The sequence below is a fragment of the Eurosta solidaginis genome, chromosome 1 (assembly GCF_040869045.1).
Source record: "Eurosta solidaginis isolate ZX-2024a chromosome 1, ASM4086904v1, whole genome shotgun sequence".
Classification (NCBI taxonomy): Eukaryota; Metazoa; Arthropoda; class Insecta; order Diptera; family Tephritidae; genus Eurosta; species Eurosta solidaginis.
This window is the reverse complement of record NC_090319.1, coordinates 340,722,710-340,740,511: the sequence shown is the minus strand read 5'-3', so window position 1 is coordinate 340,740,511 and position 17,802 is coordinate 340,722,710. Positions and strand designations below refer to the sequence as shown.

General features: G+C 35.0%; 1 protein-coding gene across 1 annotated transcript in view; it reads left to right on the top strand.

Moving 5' to 3' along the window:
• The window catches only part of beat-VI (beaten path VI), an 89,900-nt gene extending 72,307 nt beyond the window's left edge, over positions 1-17,593 (top strand). Inside the window, exons 4-5 of the mRNA XM_067773540.1 lie at positions 9,386-9,655; positions 12,191-17,593. Coding sequence (XP_067629641.1) covers positions 9,386-9,655; positions 12,191-12,760 — 840 coding nt within the window. The 3' untranslated portion in view covers positions 12,761-17,593. The remainder of the gene's footprint in view (positions 1-9,385; positions 9,656-12,190) is intronic.
• Positions 17,594-17,802: the final 209 nt, after the last annotated feature.

Below are 17,802 nucleotides of genomic sequence, written 5' to 3'. Positions count from 1 at the left end.
AACTCAATTTTTAAATATGGGTGTACCAATTTTAACGTTATGTATTTATCTTTCTGGAGCTAAATATAAGAATTTGTTTAAAAAACTGTGTAGCCTAATACCTTCGGTACTGTCTTCATTCCATAATTTAGGACTTTGATTTAAAATACGAACAGATATAGAAGAATGAGCTGATGCTGAGAAATAAATTCCGCTTTCTGAAATAGATGCTAAAGGAGTACTTTGTGAGACACTCTAATATGAAAAAAATAGATAACATAATCCAATGAATTATTGTTGTATAATATGTTAGTTAATATTGTTACGAATATTAGCAAAACTAAGGACTGCTGCCATCTCTAAGCCGATGCTAAGCAGTGACGTGAATTCACATCCATAGATCAATCATTATGTATCTACATAAACGAAACAATAATTGCGTCTACACATATGTACCATGTACGTATACGAGCAGCGGAGAGTCAATGCACAAACACATGCATATATCTGAGATACTCCTATAAGTATGCAATGAGAAAAACTATAAAATTGTGCAATTGTAGTTACAGCTGAGAAGTTTGAGAGCTGGTGGACTAGTAGATTCTGGAAGCGCCTAGAAGATGCGAAGGTTGAAATCAAAGAGTATAAAAGGCGACAATTGTAGAGGCGCTGGAATTTAGTTTGATTTGAGTTGTCAAGCAGTTTCGATTACGATATCTAGCGAGCAATAACAGTATTATTTTGAAAGTCTGTTTCATTTAAGCTATCAGTTTGGTTATTAAGCCAGCTAGTTGCAAAGTATAAGTGTTATTGTGAAGTACTTTAATAAAGGCCATTTTTCCATTATTCAATATTGGAGTTATTTATTCAACAGTTTAGCGATACGAACTTAGCAAAAAAGGCAAATAAGAGGATTTGCCAGCAAATTCGTTACAATATGTAATAGCTCAATTATGGAAATTAGTTTCGCAATTTAGCGTTTATAGAACATTTGAAATTGAATAATTTCACTTATCGACATAGCGATTTCGTTTTCTATTTATTTAAAAAAATTGTTTGTCAATGCAACATATTTGAATATGTAATTGCATAAATTGCAGGCTAATTTAACATTGCTAAATTACCGTTAATAAGTTTGCACGATACATTTAGAAACAACCAAATTATGTGGAATACACTCATCAGAAGTTTTTGATGAGAATGAAACTAAATTTAAAATTCTTTGGCTACCCCGCTTAGAAAAAATGTCTGCTAATTGAAAAAACTTTTTTTTATTAATTTTTCTAAGTTGTGTTTCCGAGACTTGAATCCATGAGCTTTGGTGTGGTATCCGGAGCATGCTACATCATGGCAGCCGTCATTCATTCAAGCTGAAGTTAATGATATTAATACGATACGTACTGCTAAAAATAATGTTATGCCGGGTATACGATCTTTTTGGTCCTTTTTCAGCTGTCCGGATACTTGCCAATATCCCACCAAATATCCGGATATTTGTTAAGTCGACGAATTGGCAAAGTAGGGTGCAGCGCTCGTTGAATCCTAGGTAGATGTCCCAATCCAATCCGTTTGGAAGAAATGAGACAGGAATTGCATCAAGCAGAAATGGCGTGGGCAGAAGCACGGAGCTGCAAAATTTCTAGGATAATGCTCAAATGCTACGAAGCTAGACCCACAAAGTTGCTCATATCTCGGAAGAGAAAAGTTCAAGTCACAAACGGTGTCCTGTACCGCCTTCGGGCATCAAATATTTATAAGTTACACCACGTCAATAACAGCAGCTATAGGAGGTGCGAGCTGCAAGGATAAACGGTTGGTCAAGTTCTGTGCTCGTGTCGTGCGCTCGCAAGGTAAAGACACGAGCTTTACAGGGCGGGTGTAGATCCCGTAGCAGCAATCAAGCTAACTTCTCGAAATCGTCTAGTATTTGCTAAGAGGACAGACTTATCCTACAAGATAATTCCTGGTACACAATTGAGGTTTTATCGCTTGGTCGTCAAACGAATTCTGGTAACATTATGGACATATTCAATCTACGTGAAGTTTTTATTGAGCGGTCAGTTCAACCCAACCTAACCCAATAAGTCTGCCCAAAATATCGAACTGGTCACATTATGCTCATTCGTCGGATTATAATTTTTTAAATTAATTTTCTATGATTAAAATACCCTCCTGTTGGTTCTTCAAATATACCCCCAAAGGTATTCCGAAGATTTTAATTGGTGGACGCGAAAGCCAAGTAATATCGAAACCGCTTCCCATAAGACTAATACAGGTACTTATAGCGACTCCACTTCCAGTTTTATAAATAATAATACCCCTGTTCCACATTTTGCACGAGACTGTTTCCAATTTTACTTTATTTTCTTTTAAATTAATTTAGTTTATGTATTTAATTAGCGAGACTTGCTCATATTACTTTATACAATTGTTTTGTTATTGATATTAGAGAAAATTTGCAAAGTTTACAAACGGCGATGGTAAACATTTTTTTTTTACTTTATTTTATTTTAATTTTATTTATTTTATTTTATAATAATTTATTTTTTTTTAATTTTATTTATTGTATTTCATTTTATATTACCATATTCATTTTATTTTATGTTTGTTTTTAATTTAATATACTTTATTTATTTATTCTTTTTATTTTATTTTATTTTATTTTATTTTAATTTATTTTATTTTATATCATTTTATTTTTTTTTCTTCCTTGAACTCCACTTTGGGTTATACATTATACATCGGTTGTATACAACAAGACATATAAAGCTATTTATACTAAACTAGAAGACCCGGCAGACGTTGTCCTGCCCTAAATGTGGCCTAGGTGCATACATTTTAATAAGCTTTTTCCGTCTGACTCTGCCCTCCCCCCTCTTCACTTTTTCCTAATCCTTTTATTCACTCCTCCCTGTGTATTTTTCGCTTCATCTATCTCCATCTTCGTCTCATTCTATCTCTTTCTCAATCTCCTTCTCATTCTCTCTTTTCTCTTCTCTAAATTTCTTCTCATTCTTCTGCATCCCTTATTGCCTGTCTCAGAGAGTGGTATGTATTTTATTCCAGTCCCAGTCCCAGTACCACTCCGAGTCTCAGTCCCAGTCCTAGTCCTAATCCGAGTCCCAGTCCGTCTCTGGATAATATATTACTCTGTACTAAAGCACTCATCAACAGCTTTCATTTGATATCCATATTGTATAAACACTGTCTAGGCATTCACTGGCCCACATTTGGCCTATATCTCGAGACCCTAATCACCCAGGGGTATGAAAATTACCCTCTACACAACTAAAGACTCTCCTGAATGTCATAGTACCTCTAAATCGCGGACCCCCTCAGAAATCGGTTCAGTAGTTTAGGAGTCCATCCATTTTATTTTATTTTATTATATTTTATTTTATTTATTTTATTTTATTTTATTATATTTTGCTTTATTTTATTTTATTTTTCTGTGATTTTTTTTTTATTTATTTTATTTTATTTATTTTGTTTTGTTTTATTTTATTTTTGTAAGTGTATTTTACTTTATATTATATTATCTTTTTTTAATTTAATTTGAAAAATTGTATTTTGTTTTTGGAATAGTAAGTAGAAAATTTTTCATATATATATAGTTGGTAAAAAGGAATAGAAGTAGCAAATTTGCCAGTCAAACAAACCCCCGCTGTATAGCTAAATGGTTAGCGCAGCATGCCTAAAGCGTACTGATGATGAAGGCTTAGCACCCTTCGAAATGGATCTATCTGCGCAGCTATGGCTGGTTGTCTGAAAAATTTTCTAATTACTATTCCAAACACAAAATACAATTTTTCAAATTTAGAAAAATTAAAAAATAACAATAATTATCATTAGAAAAAAATTATTGTTCTGGCCTTGAGCTCGATTCGAACCTTGAATAATTTAATTTATATAATTTTATTTTATTTTATTTTATTTTATTTTATTTATTTTATTTTATTATATTATTTATTTTGTTTCATTTTATTTTTATTTGATTCTATTTAATTACATTTTATATTATATTTTTCTGTTTTATTTAATTTTTTTTTCGCGGGTTCGAATCGAGCTCAAGGCCTAACAATAAAAAATTTAGACAACTGCCAAAGCTCGTTGTATAGATCCATTTCGGGAACTGCTAAATTCCTTCATCGGCAACATTTAGGCGCCGCTGCTGTAACCATTCAGCCATCACAGCGGTGTTTTGTTTGTCTTCATTAATCCTACTTCTATTCTGGTTCATGCCAATTGATATTCACAACACTGCGACATCTGTTGCAGAATGGATTTTTTCTTTCTTCTTAATTTAAAAATTTTTTCAATTAAGAAAAAATTTACCATAATAATAATAATGATAAAAAATTATTGTTAGGCCTTGAGCTCGATTCGAACTCGCGATTTTACAAATCAGTAGGCCGATATAACAACAAAAATTGTAAATTTTTTTTTCTATTTTACTATACTTGGTTTTCTTTTTCTTTATTTGATTTCACCTTTTTGTTTAATTAATTTTTTATTTTATTTTATTTTATTTGTTTTTATTCTGTTTAATTCTATTTTATTTTACCTTTTTTCATTTTAGCCTATTTTACTTTGTTTTGCTTGTTTTCTTATTAGATTTAACTTTATTTTACTCCATTTTATAAAACTTTTTTATTTTATAATTTTTATTCTTTTTTGCGCTCAATTCTTTTATATGAATCTAACCAAATAACGCACAAACATGTTGCAACCAACAAAATCTCAAAAAACCTAATTATATAACCACGTGCTATGGTTTTGTTAATAAAAATCACGCATTTTCTTCACTTCTAATGTAACAGCAGTGTATATATCTCTTCATGCACTTGTATGCATAACAGTTAAGTATATGCTCTGAGGCTTCAATTTATATGTGGGTGACGTGTCTGCCTTAAGTTGTTGTGTGATTTCGCTCATATCAATTTTACCACTTCCTAACGATAGGCTTCAGCGCAGTGAGTACACTTACGCTTACATGGTCTTGTTCTCCATACAATATACTAATACCCCAAACTACGCTTGCATTAATATTCAGTATTTATTTCCCATATTGCACACGACTTACAAAAACTATGCCTACGCTTACCCTTACCCTTACGTTCAAATATGTTTGCGCATCAAAACTTTAAACTCGGAATTTCATATGTTTAAAATTAAACATGCGATATATTGAAGGCAAAAACAGGAACAATTTATAATTATGTTGACACTGCTATTGTAGTAATTTTATTGATGCACATGTTCACAGAGCAATCGTAATAGCTCACTTGAATTTTTTGTTTTTTTACGACATAATGCTTATGGCATAAACAGCAGCAGTAAAGGCGGAACAGATGAGATAAAGGAAGAATGAAAAGGATATCTTAATTGCCTACGGTGCCTTTCAATGTGCTCACACATTAATTACGCTATTAATGTAAAATTGTTATTATTATTATTAATACTTTTATTATTATTGCAGTAGTTTCAACATTTATTGACACTGTTATTGTATTACTGTATTTATTGCAACAAGGCATTCGATGTTGTATGTCATATAAACTATATTTTTGTGTTGTGTATTTCATATATTTGAAGAATCGGTTCCCTTTACTACAGCCCGAAATTACCCTAAACATCAAGAGGATAATGAGCATATGTACGTATACCGTCTCCTCCCATGTGTTTCCCTTGCCTTATCATCCTCCCTTCAACTCCTTCTCCTTTACCTTTCTTGTACCTCCGGTTCTTCCTCTACATGCCTTCTATCGTAGCTCATTTGTCCTCTTTTAATCTTTCCAATCCCGCAACAGACCCCTGCCTCCTCTTTTGTAGTATCTTGTACCAAATTTGGGATGCTTTCTTCAGATATTTGATAAGATATAGCGAAATTTGCTTTTTCTTAGTTGGTTGTGAAGTCTACTTAAAGATACGTTGAAAACTTTCGCTACCCATTTATCCTTTTTTTGAATTAATATTGTGTGTTTTCTGCTGACACCAAGTACTTAAAAAAAAAATAAATTTAAGGCGCGATAACCTCCGAAGAGATCCAAGGCCGAGCTTCTCTTCCAATTTGCGTCGTGCTCCTCTTGATTTTCCCTACAAATTGGCCGGACGGGACCTACATGTTTTATGCCGACTCCGAACGGCATCTGCAAGGCAGATGAGTTTTCACTGAGAGCTTTTCATGGCAGAAATACACCCAGAGCGCTTGCCAAACACTACCGAGGGGCGACCCCGCTTAGAAAAATATTCTTCTAATTTAAAAACTTTATTTCTAAAATTTTGATGTTGCTTTGCCCGGGGTGCGAACCCAGGGCATTCGGTGTGGTAGGCGGAGCACCCTACCATCACACCGCGGTGGCCGCCGTGCCATTTACTGGCATTTATATCTGTGTCCTTCAGAAAGAGGTTCTCATTATGAGAATATATGGAATTATTGCACAAAAAAATAATATTTAGGGAGGTATTGTATTCATCAAGCTAATGCAAAAGTTTCCATATAATAATATAATACTGGGTTGGTCCTTCGAAAGATGGCCGAAATCGGTTTTTTGCTTCATTAAAATATTTTCCATTCTGTGTATCACCATCAGTTTTATATTTCCTATCAGGTATATAGTAGGCATGTATGGTACACTTGGGTCAAATTGACCTGTAAAATGATGGCTTATTTTGCCTACGGTAGTTTAAGTTGCAATTAAAAGCAGCTCCAATTTGTTGAACTTTCGTAATTAACTTCAAGTATGACCGTAAAACTAGATGTATGTATGTATATAAGTACATATGTACACATTTAAGTATATCTATTTAATATAAATGTAAGGCGCGATAGCCTCCGAAGCGATTTTAGGCCGAGCTTCTCTTCCAATTTGCGTCGTGCTCCTTTTTAATATTTCCTACGAATTGGAGAGACGGGAACTACTTGGCATCTGCAAGGCAGATGAGTTTTTACTGCGAGCTTTTCATGGCAGAAATAAACTCGGCGTGCTTGCCAAACACTGGCCCAAACAACTTGTTTGAATTTTGATGTTGCTTTGCCAGGGACGTGAACCCAAGATCTTCGGTGTGGAAGGCGCAGCACGCTACCATTACACCACGGCTGCCGCCGTGCCATTTACTGGCATTTATATCTGTGTCCTTCAGAAAGAGGTTCTCATTATGAGAATATATGGAATTATTGCACAAAAAAATAATATTTAGGGAGGTATTGTATTTCTCAAGCTAATGCAAAAGTTTCCATATAATAATATAATACTGGGTTGGTCCTTCGAAAGATGGCCGAAATCGGTTTTTTGATCTACCTTGGTTATTTGATATCAGATTTTTAAAACTGATACGTCATGGAAAAACACCGAAAGTGTAGTTTTGATAAAAACATTTTTTTGTTTGTACCATAATGGAACGTAAGGTAATAGTATCTTAGGCTTGTTATGTGCTCCGCATTTTTATAAGAAAATTTATTTCAATTCCATAAATTATTTTACCCAGTTTGCTGCCGTCTTTTTACTTCTTCTGAAAATTGGGTAAATAAATTTCAAACTGACTTATCCTAACTGCACCCAAAAGAACTTGAAGGGATCAATTATACTAATGAAGAAAAATAGATCAATGCCTGCCCACTCTCTTTAGGAATTAATTGCACAATTTTTTGAAGGTCACAATAGCCAGTTGTGATCTCTTTTCTAAACAATCTCTTTGTCGGACAAAACAGATTTATACCTCTAGAGATAGTGCCGGAAACGACCAATTTGTGCCTCTACGGGTACAGGCGGACAGGTCTTCTTTGTTCGCTTACCGGTACTGTCGGACAAGTCCCCTCTCTACCCCTACGGGCAAGGGCAAGCTAACTTTTTAACTCAAATTTAACATGACATGATAGGTTAAATTTAACATTTTTGAAAAATATTATTATGCAAATATTAGCATCACAATGATGTACGTAAATTATCACAACAACAAACAAAGCAAGGAGCCACAATTATTTACATGTACATATTAAAGCAAGCAGCCACATTTAAATATGTACAAGTCAACGAAGAATATTCCAGACATATAATCAGTAGCTCGAAGAGAAGAGATTATTTCACAAACACATATGTAGTCAGCAGAGAAGAGTAGAAGCTGTTACTCACACATACACATGCAAATACCTAGAAGAAAAACATAAACTACAGATATACATGTATATAACTGAATAACCAAGTATGAGATACAACTGTTACAGAAGGCATGTTCGTGAAAAGTCTAGACCTTAGGAGAAATAGGTGCGGTGCAAGCGATTATCAATCATGGCATAGGGAGATGGCAAACGCGAAATGAAGCCAAAAAATTTACAATTATTTACTGCCGTTGTGGTTAAGTAAGTTTTTCACCATTCCATTCACCTAACGCCAACATGCAGATTTTGAAAATCTGAACAAAGAATGTTGTTTATGTAGAGATGAGCTAACCATATAGTTGAATAATACTCTAAGCTATAAAAATAACTTGCCATTCTGCAAGTGGGCCTATCGCAATATTTCGAAGTTTTTTCTTATTGGTATTGTAGAAAAACAAAAGGAAATAATACCACGATGATGGAACATAGAGTGGCGAATATTAGCATCACTATGCTGTTAGTAAATAATTGCAACAACAAAACACAACAAGCGACAACACTTATGTACCCACACACACATGTAGTCGTCAGCCGAAGTAGTTACTCACACATGCACGTGCATATGGCTATAAGAAAAATATAAATTACAAATATACATGTATATAGCTGGTAACCAAGCATGAGATACCACTGTTCTCGAACTGTTCGTGAGACGACTAGACCTTAAGAGAAATGGTTGAACGAGAAAACCGAGAGTATAAAAGCAGCGCAAACTGAGGGATCAGTAATCAGTTTGATATAAATACGCTTTTGTGAAGTACATGATATCGAAGTATAATTGTACTACTCCCAAAGTAGACTAAATAAAGACCATGTTTCAATACTGAATATTGTAGTTATTTATATGATAGTTCAGCGATACGAACATTAGCAGAGGATGCAAAATTAACAAAATTCGTTATAGTACGGTTCTAGTATACCATTCTCGAGATGGGGCTCTAAAAATTCATTAAATAAGTTTTAATTCTATTTTATTTCGATTTTAGTTTACCTACTTTGTTGCTATTTTATTTTGATTATTTCTTAAAATCGCCTATACAACTTTCAGTCTCAACTATACCCAAAAGGCAATTGAGAAGATTAATTTAATAATTTTAGACAAAAAATATCTATCGCAGAGTAATTTTTTTTGCGATCAAGCTAACAGTTTTTGCAGAGATTATTAAACAACTGACACTGACCAGCCAAAAAAACTTTTTCTGAACTACTAATTTGTTATTATCCTCTTATTTCTATTATCTTTTGCAGCTAACAAATTCAGATGCCACTTCAGTGACTCTAAAAGGTGTTACGCGCGAATTAACTGGAAATTATCAGTGTGAGGTATCAGAAGATGCGCCACTTTTTCACACCGATATACGCTCAGCACATATGCAAGTTATCGAACTGCCCAAAGATGAGCCAGTCATGCAGGTGGACAAGAAGGTTATTACAGCTAATGATAATTTTAAGGCCGTTTGTACAGTGGGACCATCCTATCCGCCGGCAAATATAACGTGGTACATCAATGGTCGTAAGGTAATTTAACGAAGAAATTTTTTTTCTAATAACATTTTGTTGTTGCTGTTGTAGCGATAAGGACCCTCCCCGAAGGCCTTGGGCTGTTAATAAAACAGGACTCGCCACGGGTAGATGAGGTTGACAATTGGGTTGAAGAAGCTATATATTGCGCTGACAACCCCTTTATCGGGTTGCGCTACACAACCTCTTGAATCAATTTGGTATTTTAGTCTCCTCTTACGACAGTCATACCTACCGCGGGTATATTCTAAGCCACCTAACCTGCTGGGGGGTTATTAATAATAAATTACACAGACCTTCAAAAATTGGCTTTTTTTTTTTTGTTTTGGATCAGGAAGTCATTTTCGACGTATTTTTGTGCGCTGAATCCGAATCCGTCCTCATATTTGGCACAGCACGTTAGGTTTTTGAGATATCCTAACCTAGAAGTGCGAAAAACGCTGTTTTTAGCATTTTTGAGTTTATATTTTAATAATAGGAAATTTTTTTATGCAAATCTGCTTAAAGTATCTTTGAGAACAACTCTTTCCCCACAAAATCCATTTTCGAACGCCATGATATGATTTTTTTTGTAGCACTTATATCAATAATAAATACGTGACCCAAAGTGTTAGCGGCCACCTCTTAATATGTGACCTCGACAACAGACCCCAACTTGAATTTGCCATATCTTGAGAAAAAAAATCGAATCTAGGCGTTCGAAAATTGATTTTGTGGGGAAAGAGTTGTTCTCAAAGATACTTTAAGCAGATTTGCACAAAAAAATTTACTATTATTAAAATATAAACTCAAAAAATGCTAAAAACAGCGTTTTTCGCACTTTTAGGTTAGAATATCTCAAAAAACTGACGTGCTGGACCAAATCTGAGGACGGATTGGGACTCAGCACGCAGAAATACGTCAGAAATGGCTTCCTGATCCCAAACAAAAAAAGCCTGTGTTATCTAATAACATATTCTTTCATTGTTAAAATGTTGAGTCTAATTTTGAAAGCTTTTTGTACTTCCCACATATCCAAGTCAATTTGGATATTAAATGGGGATTATACCGGTTATCGTGAAAATGCGTGCGGAATAGTTGATTTCAATTTTAAGTCTTTAAACAATTGCTATGCGATTCGACAAAGGACCAGAAAAATCACGGCTTATGCAAATAGCGCTTCACTCATCAGAAGCGGTAGATGTTTACGAACATCAGAGAGCTGATGGATCAGGCACTTCGGGAGCAGGGTTAACCGCCATCGCGGAAAAACACGATCTAGTATTATTTATAACAAAGACCATAAACCAAAGCTTGGCGGGATAACCCTACAAATATCTAGAAATTGCGCTGTATGTATGCAAAAGGATGATAGGTTGCACGTGTATAAATTGACGAAAAGGGTCGAACGAGTCTGCTGTTTACTGTATCAATCCAGAAAAAAGTAGATCACACGCTGCCAGATTACTGCAGTGTACTTCAAGCGAGAACTGTAGCCACAAAGAAAGCAGCAGAAGTTCTGTAAGAAGCACTCACGTCAATATATATATTGATAGTCAGGCGGTGATTAAGACAGTAATTTCACACACTACTTCATATAGAAGTGTCCTGGAATGCAAAGAAGCATTGGAGAGACATCGCTCAGGCCGGAATATATATTTGTACAGGGTTCCTGATAACAACGAGCTCGCTACCACTACACCACAGCAGCCGCCGTACTATTAAGTACTAATATTGTTAGGCCTCGATGCACTGCGATCTTTATTTAGATCTATTGTGCTTGGCTTTTCAGCCTTTTACTATATGTGGAAGCTAAAAATGTATTTAATTACCTCTTCAGGCTTTACTTCATATCACTGAGGGATTATAAGTCACGCCACCTAGACGGGCAAGTTTATGCTTGCTAGAGTGATGAATTTGTAAAGAATTGGAAACGGCGTTGAATTTTCCAGCTCACAAAAGCGTCAGATTTGTGTGTTATATCCCGTATAGTACCCGGTGAGAGCTCGTAGGTCCTAGCCGCTAAGATGAATGATTTTGGGTGATACTCTCGTTGCTTTGAGTATTAGCTATTTCTCCTATCTTTGCCCTGTGCGTTCAATCCAATATTGTTTAAGGTGATTTGTTATTTATGGTTCCCTAGTGTGTGCCTTTGAAGGCTCTGGGCCATAGAATGTCGCTTTAGCACCTTGCTTGGTTAGGTAATCTGCATGTTCATAACCTTCATGCTCCTGATGCATGGGAAAGCATTCCAGCAAAACCTTGTTTTTGGCTCTCAGATAATTTATGCCTTCTTTTTCATGTATGAATTTCTGCCTGAAAAATACTGGAGTAGCATCATAGGCATCGATTTCTTCAAGTTCGGCCCACAGTACTACATATGTATTTCAAGATTTTTCAATCACATTTAGATAAAACAAAGCATAAGATTGGAATATAAAAACTGAGAATTTTCCTAAATATGTAGGCTGACTGACACGGCCACAAGCCCACTAAAAATGCATAATCTTTTTTCTACCCAATTTTAATGCTCTTTATTTATCTCATTCTCAGATCTACAAAACACCCTTTCAGCGCATCAGTCATGTCGCCTTTGAAGGTTCTGCAACATACTCTTCACTTGAAATCTATCCACATAGCCAAGTGCTGCAATGCTTCTTCCAAACAGTACCAAAATACCAAACGACCAGTATTCTTCTACTATGCGAAGTTTCCATACTGCATGTTTTTCACAAGAACGTACAACAACGCCTCCTGCTTAGCATAACACCACCCACTACCATTTCGCCCAACCTACTCGGCCTCGAAGGCTCCAAACGCATCAACGGCGGTGATCCAGACAATTCAGCACTCACTGGTGGCAGCAACAGCAGCAAAAATCGAATGGGCGTGGTCGTTGTCATTGCTATGGCGGTCAGTGCAATATTAGCAGTGGGCGTGTACCATAGCGCAAGAATAGGCTATCTAGCAAATAATGGAAAAATACTTCTTTCGAGTACAAAAGCCGCTGCTTCTGTTGGCATTCAATACAACACTCTGGCGGGGACTCTTAATGAGGTAGCAGAGGTGGAGGGAGAACTACCAGCGACATCATTTGGGCATAAAGCGAGACGCCAGCTGTGACCTCGAATCAGCTCGTAAGTTAGTGACAACCTCAGTGATGGCAAACAAATATTGCAACAACAGGAAAGTAAGAGTAAATAAGTAAATAAAAATATATAAAATTACACATACATATATGTATGTATGCACAAAGGCAAAAAAGGGTGTAAAAAAATGAATGAAACTAGCATAAAAATTAAATAAGTACTTTCATATGTACATACACTATACTTTCATATGTACATTAGACCGTACAGAAAAACAATAATTTCACGTAGTAATAATATTTGTAATATTTGTTTATGCAGTTTGAAAAAAAAAAGAAATTTAATTTTGATTACACTCTCTATATCTCAATTTTTCCATCTTTTTCATACACACAAATAAATTCAAGAGTCTAGGTTGGATAAGCTTAAACTGACCGGTAAACAAAGACCTCACATAACTAGTCCATAGTGTTTCCAGAATTTGTTTGACGACCAAACGAAGAACCCCAATCAATCAATTTTGTTATAGATTAACTTTGTCGCCTTGGCAAATACTAGAAGTTTTCTAAGGCCTAGCTTAATGCTGCCTCGAGATACGGCAACTCTGCCGCCCCTTATAGCTGTAGATTTGACCTGGCGAACGCACGACACAAATGCAGAACGTGCTAAGCCGTTTATTCCTGCAGCTCGCACTTCCTCCATCTGCTGTTACTGACGAGGCCTAACTTATAAGCATGTGACGCAAGAAGGTAATGTCCAGTTAGTATGCCCATCGTGAGCCTTAAGTGTTCTCTCTTTAGAGATATCAGCCACTTTGTGAGTCTCACATCGTAGGATTTGCACATGATCTTAGACATATTGCAGCCCCACGCTTCTGTCCCCGCCTTACCTGCTTGATGGATCATATGCAACTCCTGTCGCTTTTTGATATCTCCCAAATGGATGGGGATGTCTACCGTACCCCCTTTTGCCAACTTATCGGCATTTTCGTTATCTTCGGTCCCTTTATGACTGGGTACCCGGCCTGATCAGTAATATTAAAACTAATTTTGGCATACTTACAAGTTTAGCTCAAAAATAGAGTAATGTGGAAAAGAGTGATGTTATTGTACAGTATTACAATTTTCGGAGTGATAACTAAACCTTATTTCAGAGTCAGTGCTGTTGCTTGTTGTATTGCATAATTTCAGATGTGAACAATAAGCTGCAGGGGTTTGAACGCCCTTAATGAGCGCAACTTTTATCTTGTTTTACTTAACTCTATGACAAGTTATTAGTTTTATGCAAAGAATGCGGCTATTTCCAAAGCTCTACTTAGTGAGTTTCAATTCCCACCCCATGATATAATACTTTAGATTAAGTGATAAAGGACAAACAAAATTAGAAAAGGCAATTCCCAAACTCGGCGGCCATCGTGGTGAGATAGTAGCGTGCTCCGCCTACCACACCGAATGCCCTAGGTTCACACCCCGGGAAACGCTACATCAAAATTTTAGAAATAAGGTTTTTCAATTCAATTTTTCTAGGCGGGGTCGCCCCTCGGCAGTGTTTGGCGAGCACTCCGAGTGTATTCCTGCCATGAAAAACTCTAAGTGAAAACTCATCTGCCTCGCAGATGCCTTTCGGAGTCGGCAATTTGTAAGAAAAATTAAAAAGGAGCACGACGCAAATTGGAAGAGAAACTCGGCCTAAAATCTCTTCGGAGGTTATCTCGCCTTACATTTATTAATTTTTTATTTTAATTCCCAACCTAGACCATAATGGTACAGAATATAGTTTTAGTGCAGCTCCCTAAACTTGGGCCAATTTTACATTGTTCCATTAGAACATTAAATCGAACTATCAGAGTTTTAAAACGAGCTTTTGTATCTTATTGGTGATGGCACTGCCTTCGAAGGGGAATTACTCCACAGCAGCTTTTAAACCTTGAGTGAATTGCAGCAACATGAATTTCAATATAAATCATATTGTTGCAAACCTTTAGAAATTTTCAATAATTCTGCACTTTCTGTTAACGATGGAATCACTGAACTGTCATATAAACACACTGATAAGTAGTATGTATGAAATGCTCTTCACAAACAACACTTCTCTGTTAGTGGAACTTCACAGTTGAAATTATTCCCGTACTTCATTTGCACCCTTTTAAAATCAAACTGTTTTCCCATCACTTCGACTGCGCCGCTTTTATACTCTCAGTTGCCTTGTTCGCGTTTTTCTCCCAGGATCTATACTTTTAGCGGACAGCCTTCTCGATTAGTTGGTAATTGACTTCTCCCATGTCTCTACATCTCATTTTCGCTGTTGCTTTCCATGCATATGTGTGCGGTTTATCTAATGTCATAGGCGCTGTTTGTTGCTGTTTACATGGGTCCTCTAATCTCTCAGCTGTTTATGTGTGAGTAGTCATTTGTTGTCTAATCTGCTTACATAGCTAGTGTGCTTATGCAAAACATGCGTTGTCCGAGCAATACAAGCTCCAAGAGACCAAGGCGTAAAGGGATGACATCCCACATACTTTCTTACCCAAAATTTACGTTTTTTATTGATTTTTTTTTTTCATACGGTCTAATGTACATACTACTCATCCTAGTAGTAAAATATTAAACCACAAAAATTGTATTGACAAACAAAAAAAAAAAAATGCAACAAAATCCAATAGGAAAATAAAGAAAATATAAGTTAGACACAATAAAAACAACAACAAAATACTAAAAATTATATAAATAATATGGAATTAAATGTGAAATGAAATATTTTAAAATCAGATGCAAGTGGTGAAAAACACTTCAAATAAATTCAATAAATACAAATTAAAAATAAAAATAAAAATAAAGAAAAAAAAAACAGTACAAGAAATAAAAACAAAAAAAATTATTTAAAGTATGCTGCTAAACAATACAGCCAAAAACGTAAACTAGAACAAAAAAAAATATTAAAATTTAAAAACTATTATATTGTCATGCGTAAAATAAATTAAGCTCATCAGAAAGTAGGTGCAAGCAATTAAATAAATAAAAATAAACAAACAGACGCATTCGTATATAATATATTTGTACATATGTATATAAGTATGTATGCATGTTTACATAAATTTTAAATAATTAAATGCAAATTACTTTTGCAAACAACAATAAAATGCAATGAATGCAATACTCAGAAAATTGTATATGCTAAATGATAAAATTGGAAGCAAAATAAATTTAAAAAAAAATGTTGTATGTATTAGCATATAAGCTAGTAGATATGGTCGATGAGTCTTTGAAGAAACTATGAGGCAGATGTTTTTACTAGAAAAGAATAGAACGAGGAACTTGATGTAAAATTGCAACAGTTTTATTTAAAGACTCTAAATGCTTTTGCACTTTCATATGGGATTGTAAAAAGTTTGTTTGTTGCTTTTACTTAACAGCGTCATTTAAGAAGTAAGAAAGTGTCAGTTGAATTGAAACCGAATATTATATACCTAAATAATGTACCCAGGATACCTTTTCCTGCTCGAAAATTGGTTTGCCTACATTCAAAACCCCCACTCAAATACAAAATCTTTTTAATAAATTTCGGAAACCGTCTTCAAATAATTGCATAGCAACCGGAAATGTAATCTTTTCCAATCCTTTGCTTCCTAACCATACTTAACCCATAATGAATGAAGCAAAAAAAAATTATCGAAATCGGTCAAGCCGTTTTTTAATTTTAGCGAGAATTACGCACAGAAAATCATTTTTATACATATTGTAACGAATTCAGGGAAATACTGGTTATTATGCACGTTCTGCTAACGTTCGAATCGCTAAACTGTCGAATAAATAAATCCACTGTTCAATATTGCAAACTTTATTTAGATTACTTTGCGAGTACTTCAAAATTATACTTCAAAACTGTTTACTGATTCCTCAGCTTGCGCTGCTTTTATACTCTCGGTTTTCTCGTTCACCCCTTTCTCCTAAGGTCCAGTCATTTCGCGAAAATGTGTTCGAGAACAATTGTTTCTCTTGCTTGGTTACCAGCTATATACATATATATGTATATTTGTAGTTTATTATTTTCTACTAACCATATGCGTGTGTAACTTGTGCACTTTGCTGATGACTACATATGGCTATGTGAGATATTCTTCGTCGCCTTCTATGTGTACATGTACAAAAGTGTGGCTTGATTTGTTGTCATGATTATTTACTAACAGCATAGTGATGCTAATATTCGTCACAATGTAGATTAAGTGCGTCTCATAACTATAAATAGGACCCAATCTTCCTCATAGAACTAACTGCTGGAACATTTTTGGGATACGCAAAAGAAACAAAATAAAAATGTGGATAGTATAGCAATTTATCCTCTTTTCGTTTCAGCAACAGATTTTTATACTCAGCAGAGCAGAGCTCACGGAATATATTAACTTCTTTCGCATAACGGTAATCCGTAACGGCATAAATTAATCGAGATAGATATAGACTTCTATATATCAAAATGATCTGGGTGAAAAAAGAAATTCATTTAGCCATGTCCGTCCGTCTATTTAAAATGAACGAAATCGGACTACAACCACGCCCACTCTTTCGATATCGAAAATTTCGAAAAACCGAAAAAGTGCGATAATTCATTACCAAAGACGGATAAAGCGATGAAACTTGGTAGGTGTGTTGAAAATATGACGCAAAATAGAAAATAGAAAAATGTTGGACAATGGGCGTGGCACCGCCCACTTTTAAAAGAAGGTAATTTAAAAGTTTTGCAAGCTGTAACTTGGAAGTCGTGTACTAAATAAAAATCAGCGAAATCGGATGACGAACACGCCCACTTTTAAAAAAATTTTTTTTTACAGTCAAATTTTAACCAAAAATTTAATATCTTCTGATTATTTTTTAATTTTTTTATTTAAAATTTAAAAAAAATTCAATATCTTTACAGTATAAAAGTCAATTATGTCAATATTCGACTCCAGTAATGATATGGTGCAACAAAATACAAAGATAAAAGAAAATTTTAAAATGGGCGTAAATCTGCCCTTTTTCATTTAATTCGTTTAGAATACTTTCAATGCCATAAGTTGAACAAAAATTTACCAATCCTTGT